The 15,777-nt window shown below is 33.6% G+C and overlaps 1 protein-coding gene across 1 annotated transcript; it reads right to left on the minus strand.

The window, feature by feature from the left end:
- Positions 1 to 3,152: 3,152 nt before the first annotated feature.
- Positions 3,153 to 5,919, minus strand: LOC111378974 (PTI1-like tyrosine-protein kinase At3g15890). Its single transcript, XM_023002279.1, has 4 exons — positions 5,759 to 5,919; positions 5,501 to 5,651; positions 4,809 to 5,071; positions 3,153 to 4,076 (listed from the first exon to the last, which is right to left on the minus strand). The coding sequence occupies exons 1-4, from the start codon at positions 5,917 to 5,919 to the stop codon at positions 3,389 to 3,391; spliced, it is 1,263 nt and encodes a 420-aa protein (XP_022858047.1). The 3' UTR covers positions 3,153 to 3,388.
- Between the last annotated feature and the right edge of the window lie 9,858 nt (positions 5,920 to 15,777).

Raw genomic sequence — 15,777 nt, forward strand, 5'->3', positions numbered from 1 at the left:
TGCATACCAACTCTTCTCTTGGACCAAATGAATTTATTGTTGTAGGCAACGGATTTTGTTTTTTCAAATTTCTTATTTATCAGACAATTTGCTGAAATGTCAAATGGACCATAACTAACTAGGCGTCTAGTCTAAGCTTTTGGAGATTAGGGATTCAAATTAAATGGCTTCCAATAGATTAAACTTTCAAACTTTTGTTATAGCAGGTTGGTCTAATCACTCTATTTTGCTTGTATTCTTCTATATCGACTTTTTGGTAATATTCATCGAATATGTCTATTGATCTTTCAATAGTTGTAAACTTTGACATTGTTATATTCTTTCGTGATAAAATTGGTGACATTGCTAGTGATTGCAATTGACTCATTAGGGTTGCAAGTGAGATTATTTCAATAGAGAAAATTATTTGATTGGTAATTTCCAAATGGAAAGATGAATAAGCCATCACATCTTAATAATACACCATATTATATAAAAAATCTTCATATTCATTAGACTGAATATGTCTACATCTGGTGGGAATTGGCATCCAAAGATCACAGAGTAATCATCCATCTCAGCACTTCGTACTTGCTCTGAATCTTGGCCAAAAGTTAATAATTGTGGAAAAATGTTACTCAAACGGGGAAAAAAGGGGGAAAAAGTAAAAAAGAGAGAAAAAAAAAAGAAGGCGGGGGGGGGGGGGGGGGTGAAGTGACGGCTCATAATTGAAGGGAAAAAACAGGGGGAAATTACTTGTCTATATTTTATTCTCAACGTGCTCTATCACGTTCAAGTTCTATTCATTTTTTCAATAAGGCATGGTATATGTATAGTTTTTCATAATAAGAGGCGAAGAGACTTGGGCTCGTGATATATGTAAGCTCTAATACAATGCTCAACTCATCAAATTTTTACAATTAAAAAAAATAAAAAATAAATCAACTCTATGCAATTGATCCATATCACATTTTCACTTTCCAATTCTGGATGTGCCAATTGAGTTAAATTTTCAGATTGAATAAGGGCCTTGCCTAATCACATTTTACTTTTTGTTGTTAAAATTGGAAAGTCGAATAAAAAAATAGAAATTAAATTTTGTTCATAGAGTGCGATTGGTATATAGTTTGAAAATGAGATAAAGGCCATTTTCAATGCAGCAACCCATAATTGTGCAGTATTGGGATGGTTGATATCTCCAGTTATGCCTAACTCCATAAGAAATTGGTGCGGTGGATAAGAGTGGAATTTAGAAAAAAAAAAAAAAAAAAAAGGGCATGATGTTGGTACGCAAGTTAGAAGATAAAGGTGTAAACTTAAATTAACACGATCCTTTATAGTTTCTAATTATGTAGCTACATTAGATTTAAGGACGAACCTTAGTTTAAAGAAATTGGGGTCTTTTTGTTTTACTTCATACATTTCGACTAAAAATGGAAAATGAAGGCTACACTCTTTGGCCTCTTACACGGTGTGGTTACTGGTTATGGATTCTCAATCTTCAAAATTAAAGTTTTGAGGTATCTAGGAAACTTAAATTAACACGATCTCTTGTAGTTTCTAGTAGCTACATTAGATTTTAGGGTGGAATTTAGAAACTGGGGTCTTTTTGTTTTACTTCATAAATTTGGATTAAAAAAGGAAAAATTAAGGCTATAGTCTTCAACCTTTCACATGGTGTGGTTACTGGTTATAGATTCTCAACCTTCAAAAGTGAAGTTCTGAGTGTCTTTAACCTTTTTATATATGTGAATGAGTCCCTACATGATCAAATCTATCAATAACTTTAAGCTATGGAAGGACATGTACGGTACCTCCAACTTTAAAACATGTGAAAGTCGAGTGTGACTTGATAATTTTAACGCTGACATTGACAATTTGGAATAAAAATATTGTTGTTGGCATCTGGTCGGGTTGAACAGGATTACTGAACGACATTCAGGAACATGCTAACACTGGCAGCAATACATTGAAATGGTGCGCGGAGGTATAATTGCAAACAGTTAAATTAAATTCTTGAAATTTTCTTCTTGAATATTGATGATGTCTCTTATCTGTTTGATTTGTTCTTTTCCCATCAATGAGAAGATAATCTGCTACAATGCCTTTTTGTTTCTTCAATGAAACATATACTAGCACTAGAATTAAGGGTCCGTTCGGTAGTGATTATGAGAATTTATTTTTTGACCAGAGAGAAAAGTGGATCCTACTTGTTAGTGAATAAGTAAAAAATGATGATTAGAATAGTGGAATAACGGTCAAAAAATTGATTCTTGGGGCTAAATCTAATTCGAGCCTCCAAATTTACTCGAAAAGGGAGAATTTTTGGGCGATCCTTCAAATTTAAATTTTGAACTAGATCAATTTACTACCTCTTAAGATAGACAACTCGTAACAACCTCTCTCACGATGGATATGATATATGATTCACCTGTCGAATTTGTTTTTGATATTTTCTGATTGATTTTCATTTGTTATTTACCTCTGAAAAATTCTTGTCGGCCTTGAGCACTGTTTCATTAAATAAACATGAAAGGAGAAAATACCCTCAAATTCAAGAAATTATTGAATTGTACTATCATTTACATTGGCAAACTAGAAAGAAAAATAAGTTGCATATAATTGACAACATGCAAGGAGATCACCCTTTCGGTTTAGCTAGAACTCTGATAGCCCAGAGAGAAGGGCTTTACTTTGAACAAAATCTAGTGATACCCAAGAAGAATATTAACCGGTGATGAGACCATATCCAACTCAACATCGAAGTTACGCCTTTTTACACCAAATTTTGAACCAAATCTTGTACCCAATTAAAAATCATCTTCAACCCGTTATACCAAAAATTGCATCAAATGAATAGTGTTTAATCATTTTCTTCATTTTTTCATTCTTAACAATTTATATAGCTGAAAAATTATTTGTGTATTTAATTTACTACTACATAAATTACTACATATATAGTTATCGTTTATGAAAATATTAAATTATTTAATAAATTAAAAAAAATGTAGTACAATTAATAAAAATACAACAACTAATAGAATATTACATCACGTTATTAAAAATAATGTAATACATTTTGAATCCCGAAATTATGATATGACAAAATCGACCTAATGTCATAATTTAATTATTGAAATTTATATATTCATATTGAAAGGTTGTATGCATATTTAGTTTCTAAATTCATAATTGTCATTCTCATTTGCAGATTACATAATGTGGACTATTATCCATCAAAATGAATATCTCAAACTAATGCCACGCACACAAGCTTGTTAATTCTTGAAGCGAAAAGAAAGAATTAAACAATAGCAACAATTACATCGAGATCCAACTTCTCCCAGGTGGAGGAAATGGCACTGCTTTTAGCATTAATGTATATGTCAAATTATAAGTCGATAAAGTTTCATATATTTCTGTTCATTCTTCTGTCACCATAACGTTTGTAAGGGTCGTGAATCTTCTGTGACTCTAATGCACCAAATACGCCATATACACTGCTTTCATCTTCGTTAATATCACTATTCTCATCACTAGCCTGATCAAGACTCATTAAATCTTCTCCATACCTTACACTGTTAAGTCTCATTGGCTTCGTCTTTGGCTCGTACCCTTTTAATAATCCAACAACTTCCTTCATTGTGGGCCGCTTCTCGAACTCACTTTGAACACACAATGCAGCAATGTTAATTGTTTGAATTAACTGATTTTCATCAAAATTTCCACGTAGCTTCGGATCCACCAGATTTTTGAACCTTCCTTTGGTTATCAGTGGCTCAGCCCACTCTGTGATGGTTCGCTTAACACCACCGGGGAGTTTCTCGATAGGCTTTCTACCGGTGACAATTTCTAGCAGGAGAATTCCGAAACTGTACACATCACAACTCTCTGAAACTTTTCCCCACATTGCATATTCCGGCGCTAGGTAGCCCAAAGTGCCTTTTACGCGTGTTGTCATGTGGCTAACACCTTCTGGGATCAGCTTAGCAAACCCGAAATCAGCGACTAATGGCTCGAAATTTGAGTCCAAAAGAACATTACTAGCCTTGATGTCTCTGTGAATAATATGGGGGCTCACCTCATGATGTAAGTACCTATAAAAGATTCAAGCAAAATCCAATCAGCAACCTTTCATAATTCAAGCAAGTTTTAGATGTATTCACAGGCCTAATGTGGTTTTTTTCCTTCAAAGAAATGACAGTTCCTATGATAATAAGAATGAAAATACATATGTATGCTGACAAATTCTGAGCCTGAAGTTATATAAAAAGGTTCCAAATGCAAAGTTGTCTCTGAATAATAATAGAACACTTCCTGAAATGATGACTTTATGATTCTTGGTTTTCATTCTACGATAAGGTATTCCTTAATCAAACTCTTTTATTCCTTTACCAGGCGTTATGATGGAAATAGAAATGTGGTTTCTGTTTCTGTTTCTGTTTCAGACATTAAGAGCTTGTTTGGTACGTTGACCTCGATAACATTGGAAAATATCAAGATACATAAAAAACTTTGTCTGTTGTCCTATGCAGGTGCGGAGCTAGGATTGTAGAGTTGTGACGGAAAATTTCTATGACTAAAAGCGTGGAAGTAAAATCTTGAAGTACTAATTTTTATTTGTTGGGGAAAAATCGATAACTATAAGAAATTTAAAATAAGATTTAAAAGGATTTGAAATTGAGTGTGGGGGCAGCTAACCCCAATTGCCCTATACTAAATCCGGTCCTATGCAAGTCATATCTAGTACTACGTTTCAATATTTTTAATTATATAAACAAGCTTTCAAATGTTCTACTTCAGTTTGCATATGTACGGTTGAATCTTACAGTAGGCCTTCAGCGGAGCCGAGGACAATCTTCATGCGCTTTTTCCAATCGAGTTGAGATTCTCCAGCAAATTGGCCATGTAGATGAGAAAGCAAACTGAGATTCGGCATGTAATCATAAACAATGAGGCGTTGATCATCTCCAGCGCAGTAACCTCTCAGGCCTAATAGATTCTTGTGGCGTACCCTTCCGAGAACTTCAACTTCCACTGCAAATTCCATTTCAGCCTTCGAATTCATTGACTTCAATTTCTTTACTGCTATCTGCATATGGAAAAAACAAGTACAATTTAATTATAAGCCATTCATCTTCTCAATGTAAAATCTGATCACGAAGAGAGAATCACTAATATATAATAGCCTCTCAAACAGTTTAAACTTTTGGATGACGTGCTTTAATAGGACATCACAGTAAAGATCCTTTATTCAACCCCCACATTATAAATTTAATGAAACTTGTGCACGCATTTTGCCTTATGATGAAAAATGAATTTGATGTGCAGTGTAAGGGTACACTGAAAATGTTGCTTGATTGACCCATCGTAAAGAACCTCTATGCTGTCGAGTTGAGTAGTTTTTAGATATGAAACGGACTGCATTAACTTTAATGTGAAGACTCAATTTCCCGGACAACTTTTCCTGTGGGTGTATTCTCAAGCTCTTTAAGCGTTTAGACGAGATGGTTTAACATACCTGAAGACCGTCGGATGTTTTACCCCAGTAGACACTTCCAAATCCTCCTTCTCCGAGCTTGTAATCCTCACTGAAGCCATTAGTGGCGGCATGCAACTCCTTATATGTGAAAATTCTCCATGGAGTGCTATTCCCTCCGCCCACTGCAAACCTACAAATTAAAAGGCCATATAATCGACAAATTTATCTGATGCAAAGAGAAATAAAATCTATTTATATATAATTAAGATAAAAAGATTTAGTTGTTCTTGATCATACCCTGCTTCTTCAACCTTTTCCGAGTCACAGCAACCGAGTGATGATCCCATAGTTTGAGCAAATGATTTTGAATGATTAGTTAGGCGAGTTTGCCAAAGGAGAAGTTTGGCCTCTCTTTTTAAGCATGAGAGAATTCTGACAACCTTGTCATTTTCAGACATCACACTGCCGTCCTTAGCCGGCAGATCTTATTGCTTATATTAGTTTAGTATCTGGAAAATTCCAATGTACCTAGACTGAATCTTTTAGCAAAGTTAAAGAGTTTCCTTCATTGGCCATGTGGAGAACTTTTGAGAATACACGAACTCGTATATTTCGTTTGGAAATTTAAGTTATATTTTTCCTCTCGTAGAGAATAATCTTGGTATATGAAGATTGAAATTTTGTCAAGACTAATTGATTTCACTGCACATTTGAGAACTTGCCAAGGGAGTATCTCCTAGGCATGGGCATTTTAATTGAAACTAAACCTATCTAATCGAAATTGAATCAGGGGTTTTGATCTAGTTCAAAAAAAAAAAAAAAAATAAATAAAAAATAAAAAAATAAATAAATATATTAGGAACAAAAATTGAGAACCAACTTTGGTTCTTGAACCAATTGTGGATTCCCAAATGGAACCCATTTTTTATATATCTATTTAATTACAACTTATAGGCTAGGTAAACAAAAATCACAAGATCTGGACACCCTAAATCGGTGTGCCTTATTGGTTATCTTGAGTTTGTGGTTCTCGTTTAATATATATATTTTTTCTTTTTTATTCAAACATGATGAGTTCAATACTATATAGTTATATATTTGTACTTTTATGTCAGTTCATTTTAAGAGTAGAAGAATTTTAGCATTGTCCATAATTAAATTATAGGCTCTAGCATGCTTCATTTATGGATTGAATGAGATTTATTAAAAAAAAATTATTTATTCTTAAACTGAAATTTATTATTTGACGTTTCAATTTTCTCATTTTTTTCGTGATTTTTAATCTCCAGCAATTTGCTTCTTGAAGATTTCTTAGATGAATTTTATCACTTGTACAAATATTGTTGATTAGTAGTGTATTAGGTATATGTATTGAAAGGGCCTATATGGAAACTTTTATTAAATATATATAAAATAGTATTATGGGTAGAACCCGAACTCGAATTGACTATTTTGATTTGCGTTTGGTTCAGTAATTACAAGGATAAGAATAGTTTCACTTACAAAATACTTGAAATATAATGAGTGATTTTGAATATTGAAATACCTGGACCGATCCACCTGAGATCCAAACCTAGTATCTCCAATGCTAAAGTGATTTTTTAAAAATTATCACTTAAATAAAAATAGATAATGTTTTAGAACAACCATCTCCAACACAATTGATAGGAGAGTATTTTTGGTTCTCCCAAATTGCTAAAACTCAATACTTTCATCACTGTTTAATTGACATGTGTACTATTTATTTATGTCTGAATATCAATTATTTAATATACATGTTAATTGCATAGTGACAAATTTCAATATTTAAAGAGTATTAAAAAATTTTCCCTCACAAAAACTTCGTGTTGTTAACATGGTTGAAAAAAGATATGGGGGCTCTATTAGACATGCTCATTAATTATTCGAGCAATTAAAGAAAAAAGAAAGTTGCAAGGAAGTGAAGTAAGAGCATTTCCAATGCATACTATGAATTGTAACTGATATGACATGTAAATATAACGACTTCTGATCTACCTGGTATTAATGTCTAAGAATAGACATTCTAGTTTAAATTTTATTTTCAATGAGTTTCGTCTACCATTCAAATTTCATTTCTGATATATATATATATATATAACAACGAAGAAAAAAGGGAGAGAAAAGAGCAGGGATATAAACGAGTCGAGCAGAATTGGCTAGCAAGCTGAAACTCGTGGCTTGGACATTGCATGGGTAAAAAATTACCCGAGCCTAGCTGAGCTAAAGCTCGGTCAAAAAATCTAGACTCTAGTCGAGCTTTCGATTTGGATGTATGGAGTTGAGTTGGATTGGCTCGAATTTTTTCCAAAAAAACATACTTTATTTATTTATTTATGTAGAGGTAGCTACAGTTGGTGGATGTAGCTGCCTGGTTTAACAGCTGCCTCTTTAGGCAACTGTAGCTACCTGTTTTAACGGTTGTTTGACTGACACGGGCTAATATGGCTCATAATTGTTGATCCCAAAGGCGATGCAAAATTGAGATTAATGACAATTATGAAATATTTAAGATCGTACCACGAAAACAAGATTAAAGTAAAGTAAAAAAAGAGAAACTAAGCAAATGAACGATGAAATGTATTAAATCGACAATATGGAGAGAATAATACAGGATAGCAATAATGCTTTATCTAAAACTGATAAAGGAGTCTCTAATTTATAGGTCACGTCCATAAACCTAATGGAGTCCTAAAAGGTAAGAAAATATACTAGAATTAACGTGATTTTTCAAGATTTCAACCCAATTTTGAGACATTGAACCTAACAATCTCCACCTTGATTCAAAATTTCGATGCAACGAACGAAACTCCAAAATTTCAAATTCGTTTGCTTCAAAATGATCTGACCAATCTCCTCAACACAGTAACCAAAATCTCCATCACCAAACCATTGTCCTCTGCACGACGTCCACAAACGACACCCTAAAGCATACTACATGCTGGATCAGATGGCCCATTGATAGAACTGTCACCTTCAACGTCCCCTAAAACATTCCAGACATTAGTGACACCACCGTAACTACGCTCCATGAGTCCAACCCTAGCAACTGAACACAGTGTATCCGCTGAAATTGGTGGCAAAGTGGAATCACCAACGCTTTCCCTAGCAGTGTTCTTAATCAACTCAGAGCTTGCCACAAGAGGTACTGTACCAAACTGAACTTGTCCAAATGTCTCTTTACTGGTTTTGCGCTTCCCTGTAATATGTACAACTGGGATCTCTTCTATCCCTCCAGTACTAGCCGGATACTCCTTCGAACCTTCAAGATTTGACCTCTATTAGAGAATTTATATCCTTTTGCATTTAGGGTACTCAGCGATATGAGATTCTTTGTCAAGTTTGGAACATGACAAACCTGATCAAGTGTTCTCACTGTCCCATCTTGTAGCGTCAATCTGATTCGATCGATTTCTGCAATCCCACAAGATTGGTTGTTTTCCATGATAACTTCATCTTATTACAACGTCTCATATGCTTGAAACAAAGCCCTATTGGGACACTCGTTGCCTGATTGCCCCCGCATGATTTGCATTTAAATCACCTTTACTCTACAACTTGTCGCAATCTTTATTAATGTGTCCTTTCCTCTTGCAGTAATAACAATACACATTGCTGTACCTCACCTTTGATCTACCCCTCCGTCGATCACCATGAGTAACCAGAACATCGCCACCCCTAGATGTAGGATCTCCAACCAACAGCTCTATCTTTTCCTTTGAGAACAAGAAGTCATATACTTCCTCAATTGTTAGCGTGTCACAACTATACAATATAGTATCACGAAATGACGAAAAAGAACTGGGTAGCGAACACAACAGGATTAAGGTCAGATCCTCTTCATCATATTTTACCTCCAACGTTTCCAAATCTACAACAATCTCCTTAAACACAGCAAGATGGTCCTGCAGTGACCCTCATTCCGCCATGCGATGGGAATACAACTTCTGCTTTAGAGTCAGTTTGCTTGTCAGACTCCTTGTCATGCACAACTGCTCCAGCTTGAGCCACAAAGTAGCTACTATCTTCTCTTTCAAAACATCCTACAGAATATTGTTGGATAAGTGAAGATGAATCTGCGCTAGAGCCTTTCGATGCCTCCGTTGTTTCTCCTCCATAGACAAATTTGCTAGCATCCTCTCAAAACCAAGCAAAGCGTCGTCAAGATCCATATGCATCAACACAGCCCTCGCATTTACTTACCGCAACAAAAATCTTGTATTGTGATCCAGCAGGGAAATTTCATACTTCAATGAATTCATCTTTGAAAAATCTCAACCAAATCACGAAGAACCTGCAACTCGTGCTTTGATATCACTTGTTGAACCCAAAGACGATGGAAGATTGACATTAATGACAATTATGAAATATTCAAGATTGCACCACAAAAACAAGATTAAAGTAAAGTAGAAAAGAGAATCTAAGCAGAGGAACAATGAAATTTATAAAATCGACAATATGGAGAGAATAATACAGGACAACAACAACGCTTTATCTAAAACTGACAAAGGAGTCTCTAATTGGTAGGCCACGTCTATAAACCTAATAGACTCCTAAAAAGTACGAAAATATACTAGAATTAGGTTACAACACGTAAAAGGAAAAATCTTGGATATAATTTGATTTCTTTCCAAGTTTAAGCCAAATGTGATCTTCCAAGATTTCAACCCAATTTTGAGGCATTAAACCTAACAATAATTGTGTGGCTCGTCATGGGCCGGCTTGGTCTCGAGCTGATGCCCAAAAATGAGGCCACCCCAAGTCTAGGCTTAGTTCCTTAGAGTCAAGAAGCGAGCCAATTTGAGCTATTTCAAGATCAAACCATGGGCTGTCCAAGTTAGCGAGCCAAATTGACATCTCTAGAGTAGAGAGCAATATTAAATTACAATTACTCACTTAGTCTAAACGGTTCTTTCGACAATGTCTGCTTTTTTCTCATCATGCTAGTTACATATAGCAATAAACATGAACTTTGTAGGCATTATCTATTTTAGTCGTGTCATCCTTTTTAGAGCATCTATAACGTACTCTATGGATTAATCTAAGTGTCATTTAAATAGAAAGACTTCGATCTATGGACATTAATATCTAACGAATAGGCAGTTAGTTAAAATTTCATCTCAAGTGAGTTTCGTCTATTATTCATATTTCATCGCTAGTTAAAATTTAATAGGAGAGAGTAAAATCATAAACATGAGAGAAAGAGAAAAATATTACATTATGATAATTTATCCCGTCTATAAGAACCTTTGCATCTAGGCGATTCTCTTTACAATATTTATTTTTGTGTCTAGAAATAGCCTTGGACATGTTGTATTGGGGAAGAAATTTTGTAGACATTGTCTATTTTAACTTATTTGTAGGGATAGACCCACATGGGGTAATGTGGGGTCAAATGACCCCACAATTTTTTTTTTATTTTTTATTTTTAGAAAGTAGTTGTTTTAACCGTTTTATGACCTATTTTAATACATGCCAACTGAAGTCGAAACACTGCATTCTTAATATCATTTAAAAGTGCTCATGACCTAATTTTTCGCTTCTTAATGGCGTGCGAAATGATCAGCCATAACAAAAGTTACGATATATCAAAGTAGGCCGTTCAAAATTATTATTTCAAAAATTTCGATAATATGTTAACTTTTAAAATTTGTCAATGATCGTATACTATCCGAATCCACAAATAACTTGCATCATCTAAAAGCTTGTTTCGAGAACTATATTGTAGTCATATCGAATGGTCCAAATAAATATTGAAAATAATAAAACATGCATCAAACGCACGTACTAAAAAAGACGTTTAACTCGTTTTTCTTTTAAAAAAATTCAATTATTTCATTAACGTTATTATTTTTGCATGATAGATTTTTCAATATAGTTTAAATCATTGTATTAGGAAATTTTATATGAAAAATGACATCAAAAATTCTAAAATCGTAACGGACTAAATGTAATTTGAATTATTTTCAAATTATTTTTTTGTTAAACTTAAATTTCATTTACTTCTGAAATTAAATGTAAATTTAATTTCAATTCATTTACTTCCTTCGCCCAATTTGATTTATTCGCCATTAGCTCAACATTCATAAATGACACGGTAAACAAAACTATATATGTAGCAAATTTTTTTTAACAATATTAATAATGATATAATTATAAGACATTTTTAAGGTGTCAAAATGTGTATTAACTTACTTTCATTAATATTATATGTTGGAAATAATAGAGAGATGGAGAAGAGACAAAAGAGAAAATCACAAGAAAATATGGCAACAAGATGGATCAAAACAAAATTTATATCAACAAATGTGAAGGCTCGAAGGCGGGATCGCTGTCCTCAAACGTTATTTGCACCTTCTCCGATGTATTTGAGATGCTAAAAGGTATTCCGGCAAATGGTTTGAAGGATTATAATAAGCATTGTAAAGAATTTCACCAAAACACAAGATGAAATTCTCCAAAACTTGAAGAGCACGAGGATATGAATATAAGTCGGGATTTGATTTTTCTTGGAACAAAGTATGGATTGCAAGATATTTTTCTTACTTGTTTTCCTCAAACATGGCTTTCCAATTTATAGCCATCGACCAGAAGTACGAAATGGTGCCAAAAAAATCAAGTGAAAAGTCACCAAGTTCAAATTTGCAACGGCCAAGAAGGTAAAAAAGGTCAAAAATATGTACCATATGGTCGCATGGTACAAACCCATGCGGTCGAATGGTTCACCCATGCCGAGACGTCTTGGCCTAAGGCCATGCGATCGCATGGATCCTTTTTATTTATTTATTGTTGTTGGTTTTGAACAACATAATCACAGCAGTTTCCCACTTGTTCAAAATTAACAAGTCTCATATTCATACTATACGATATTCATGCATAAGGATTAGATATCTTTCGATTTGAATTTAATCATAGTGTAATTCAAATAAAGTATAGTAGGAATCAAAGATAACGTGTAGTTTTGAACTAGTTATTTCATATGACAATACCAGTAAGAATACACACACGAATACCACGTGTTCTCAAATTCCTCATAACTCACTTAGCGCTTTTATGGTTTTGTGCTTATCATTTTCAACAATCTTTTAAGAGAGAAACTCCAACTCTCTATTAAGGCGGTACTACCTTGAAGATTGTTTAGATGAAGTTCTTCCAGTACCTTTGTTACTTTTAGAGGTACTTGTGGTTTAGCACTGAATTTCATTAAGAGTTTAAAGCTCATCCTTTATTTTAGTAACAAGCAGGATTATTTTAATTAGGATAGGATTATTGCAAATTTTAATAATGCTGCAACTATCCACATATCGAATGACTTGTTTTTACCCTTTGAACTTGTAAATTACCTTTTGAGTAATGACAGGTAGGGTTGCTGTCATTGGTGAACCTTTTTAGTTAAGAAGTTTTAACCCCATCCTACTCAGAGTAGATGCTACTAAATCTCTATTTAGAGGTTTAGTCAAAAGATCCGCCAAATTTTCAATTGACTTTACATAATTTGAGGAAATTATTCCATCTTTGATTAATTTTCTTATATAGTCATGTCTATGACTCATGTGTCTAGACTTTCCATTGTATATCTCGTTGTATGGTTTTACTAATGTGGCTTGACTATCACAAATGATAGGTATTGAAGAAATATTCTTCGATCCCAAAGGTATCTCATAAAAAAGATCTTTAAGCCACTCAGCTTCTTTCTCGATATCCGATAGGGCTACAAAATTTGATTCCATAGTCGAGTGTGTTATGCATGTTTGTTTATTTGATTTCCAAGAAACAGCACTTCTTCCAAGAGTGAACACCTAACCCGTAGTGGATTTTCTCTCACCAGCACTAGATATCCAATTAGCGTCGGTAAATCCTTCCAATACCGCCGGGAATTTTGAATATTGCATGCCCAGGTTCTTGGTTTTCTTTAAGTATCCAAGAACTCTTCCTATGGCTTTCTAATAATTATTATTTGGATTGCTAGTAAACCTACTAAGTTTACTTATGGCATAGTCTATGTCCGATCTTGTCCATTGAATTGCATACATAAGACTTCCGATTACACTAGCATATTCCAATTGAGCAATCGCCCTTCTATCATTCTTTACAAGTTTTGAACTTGGATCAATCGGGATACTATATTCTTTTATGTTCAAGTGTTTGAACTTGTTTATTACATTCTCAATATAATGTAATTGACTTAGGTGATAACTCTCACTAGTCTTTGTAATTTTGATACCTAAAAGGGTATTTACTTGACCAAGATCCTTCATCTTGAATGTGGAAGATAGAAACTTCTTTGTTTCTTTTATATCGTCCATGTGATTACTTATAATCAACATGTCGTCAACATACAAGCATATAAATGTTACGTAATCATCACATATTTTAGTATATAAACATTTATCTACACTATTATGTTTAAATCCGAATGATATAATTGCTAAGTCAAACTTTTCATGCAATTTCTTAGGTGCCTGCTTCAAACCATATAATAATTTTACTAACTTGCATACCTTACTTTTATTTCCAGGTAGAACGAACCCTTCAGGTTGCTCCATATGGACCTCCTCGTCGAGATCCCCATTTAAGAATGACCTAATCCATGTTATTCTAACTACCGGTGCATAAGTGTCAAAATAATTGATTTCTTCTTTTTGTCGATATCCTTTGGCTATTAATCTAGCATTGAAAGTGCTTAGAGAACTATCAACATTATATTTTCTTCTAAACATCCATTTATATCCAATAGGTTTGGATCCTGGTAGTAAATCGACAAGTTCCCGAGTTTTATTAGACATTATCGAATCCATTTCATCTTTAATTGCATCTTTCGAAAAAATACTATCATGAGAAGCCATAGCTTCTTTATAGGTTTTAGGGTCGGTTTCCACTTGTAAAACAAAAGGAATTGTTCTAACAACATTCAACTAATTTCCTTCTACTAAGTAAAAGGAGATAAGTTGAGAATCAATTTCATCCGGTCCCAAAGACTTCTCAACTCGAGTTTTCTTGCTTCTTCGTGGTTCACTAGACTCATCAACATCTCTAGAAGACGTTTCATCACGTGTTCCACTTGAGCTAGGGATGCTTTCATGATTTTCCCTCAATTCATTATCCGAAGATAACGAATCTTCAAAGAATTCTACATCGCTTGATTCGATAATCACGTTGGTCTCCAAGTTTAACAATCTATAAGATACCTCTTGGACTCAATTTGGTCCTATTAGGATTTGTGTTCTTGCAATAAACAAGACACCCCCACACTTTGAAGTATCCAATGTTTGGTTTTCTTCCTTTCCACAATTCATAAGGAGAAACTTTTGTATGTTTAGAAGGAATCCTATGAAGTATCCTATATGCACTTAATAAAACTTCACCCCATAAATTAAATGACAATTTGGCATATATAAGTATGGCATTAATCATTTCTATTAAGGTTCTATTCTTTCTTTTAGCCAAACCATTTTGTTAGGGTGTTCTAGGTGCAGAACATTGGTGACTTATGCTATGTTGTTCAAAATATAAATTAAATTCACTCGAAAAGTATTCACTATCTCTATCACTTCTTAGGGTCTTTATTTTCTTTCCTAGATGATTTTCAACTTCATTTTTATACACCTTAAATATGTCAAAAACTTCATATTTATGTTTCATCAAGTACACATATGTGTATCTAGAAAAATCATCAATAAAAGTAATGAAGTATCTATTTTCACCTCTAGTTAACATGCCATTTAATTCACATATATCTGTATGAATTAATTCCAAGATATTAGATGTCCTTTTCACACTTTGATATGGCCTTTTAGTTATTTTTGATTCTACACATGTTTTGTATTTATGTTCATTATTTTCATCATATGAAATCAAATCACATTTTTTTTATATGTTTCATAGTACTTTTACCAATATGTCATAATTTAGCATGCCATAATGAAAATAGATAAACAATATAAGCGAAATTAATTTTATTCATTTCCTTGTCAACGGTACAAAGTTTGACTATTCCTTCACTAGAATAGTCTTTTCCAACAAATTTTCTATTAAGGGAGAGTACAAGTTTACCGGATTTATACACACATTTGATACCCAATTTTCCTAAGAGATTACCACTTACGAAGTTTCTATTTATATTTGGAACATGTAGTACATTGGTAAGGGTAACGATTTTCCCGGAAGTGAAGATGATATCAATATTTTCCTTTCCAATAACTTTGGATCAAACTTTGTTGCCCATTTGAATCTCTTGGTCTCCATCCATCTCATGATATGTTTTAAATATAGTTTTGTCATATGATACATGTATAGTA

Source organism: Olea europaea, unplaced genomic scaffold, assembly GCF_002742605.1.
Source record: "Olea europaea var. sylvestris unplaced genomic scaffold, O_europaea_v1 scaffold1911, whole genome shotgun sequence".
Lineage (NCBI taxonomy): Eukaryota > Viridiplantae > Streptophyta > Magnoliopsida > Lamiales > Oleaceae > Olea > Olea europaea.

Excerpts from the sequence above, each read along its gene's own strand:
- LOC111378974 (XM_023002279.1), bottom strand. The coding sequence starts at position 5,919 with ATGTCTGAAAATGACAAGGTTGTCAGAATTCTCTCATGCTTAAAAAGA. Across the intron at positions 5,652-5,758 it reads GAAAAGGTTGAAGAAGCAGG|GTTTGCAGTGGGCGGAGGGA; the intron begins GTATGATCAAGA and ends TTTAATTTGTAG. Across the intron at positions 5,072-5,500 it reads AAACATCCGACGGTCTTCAG|ATAGCAGTAAAGAAATTGAA; the intron begins GTATGTTAAACC and ends TTCCATATGCAG.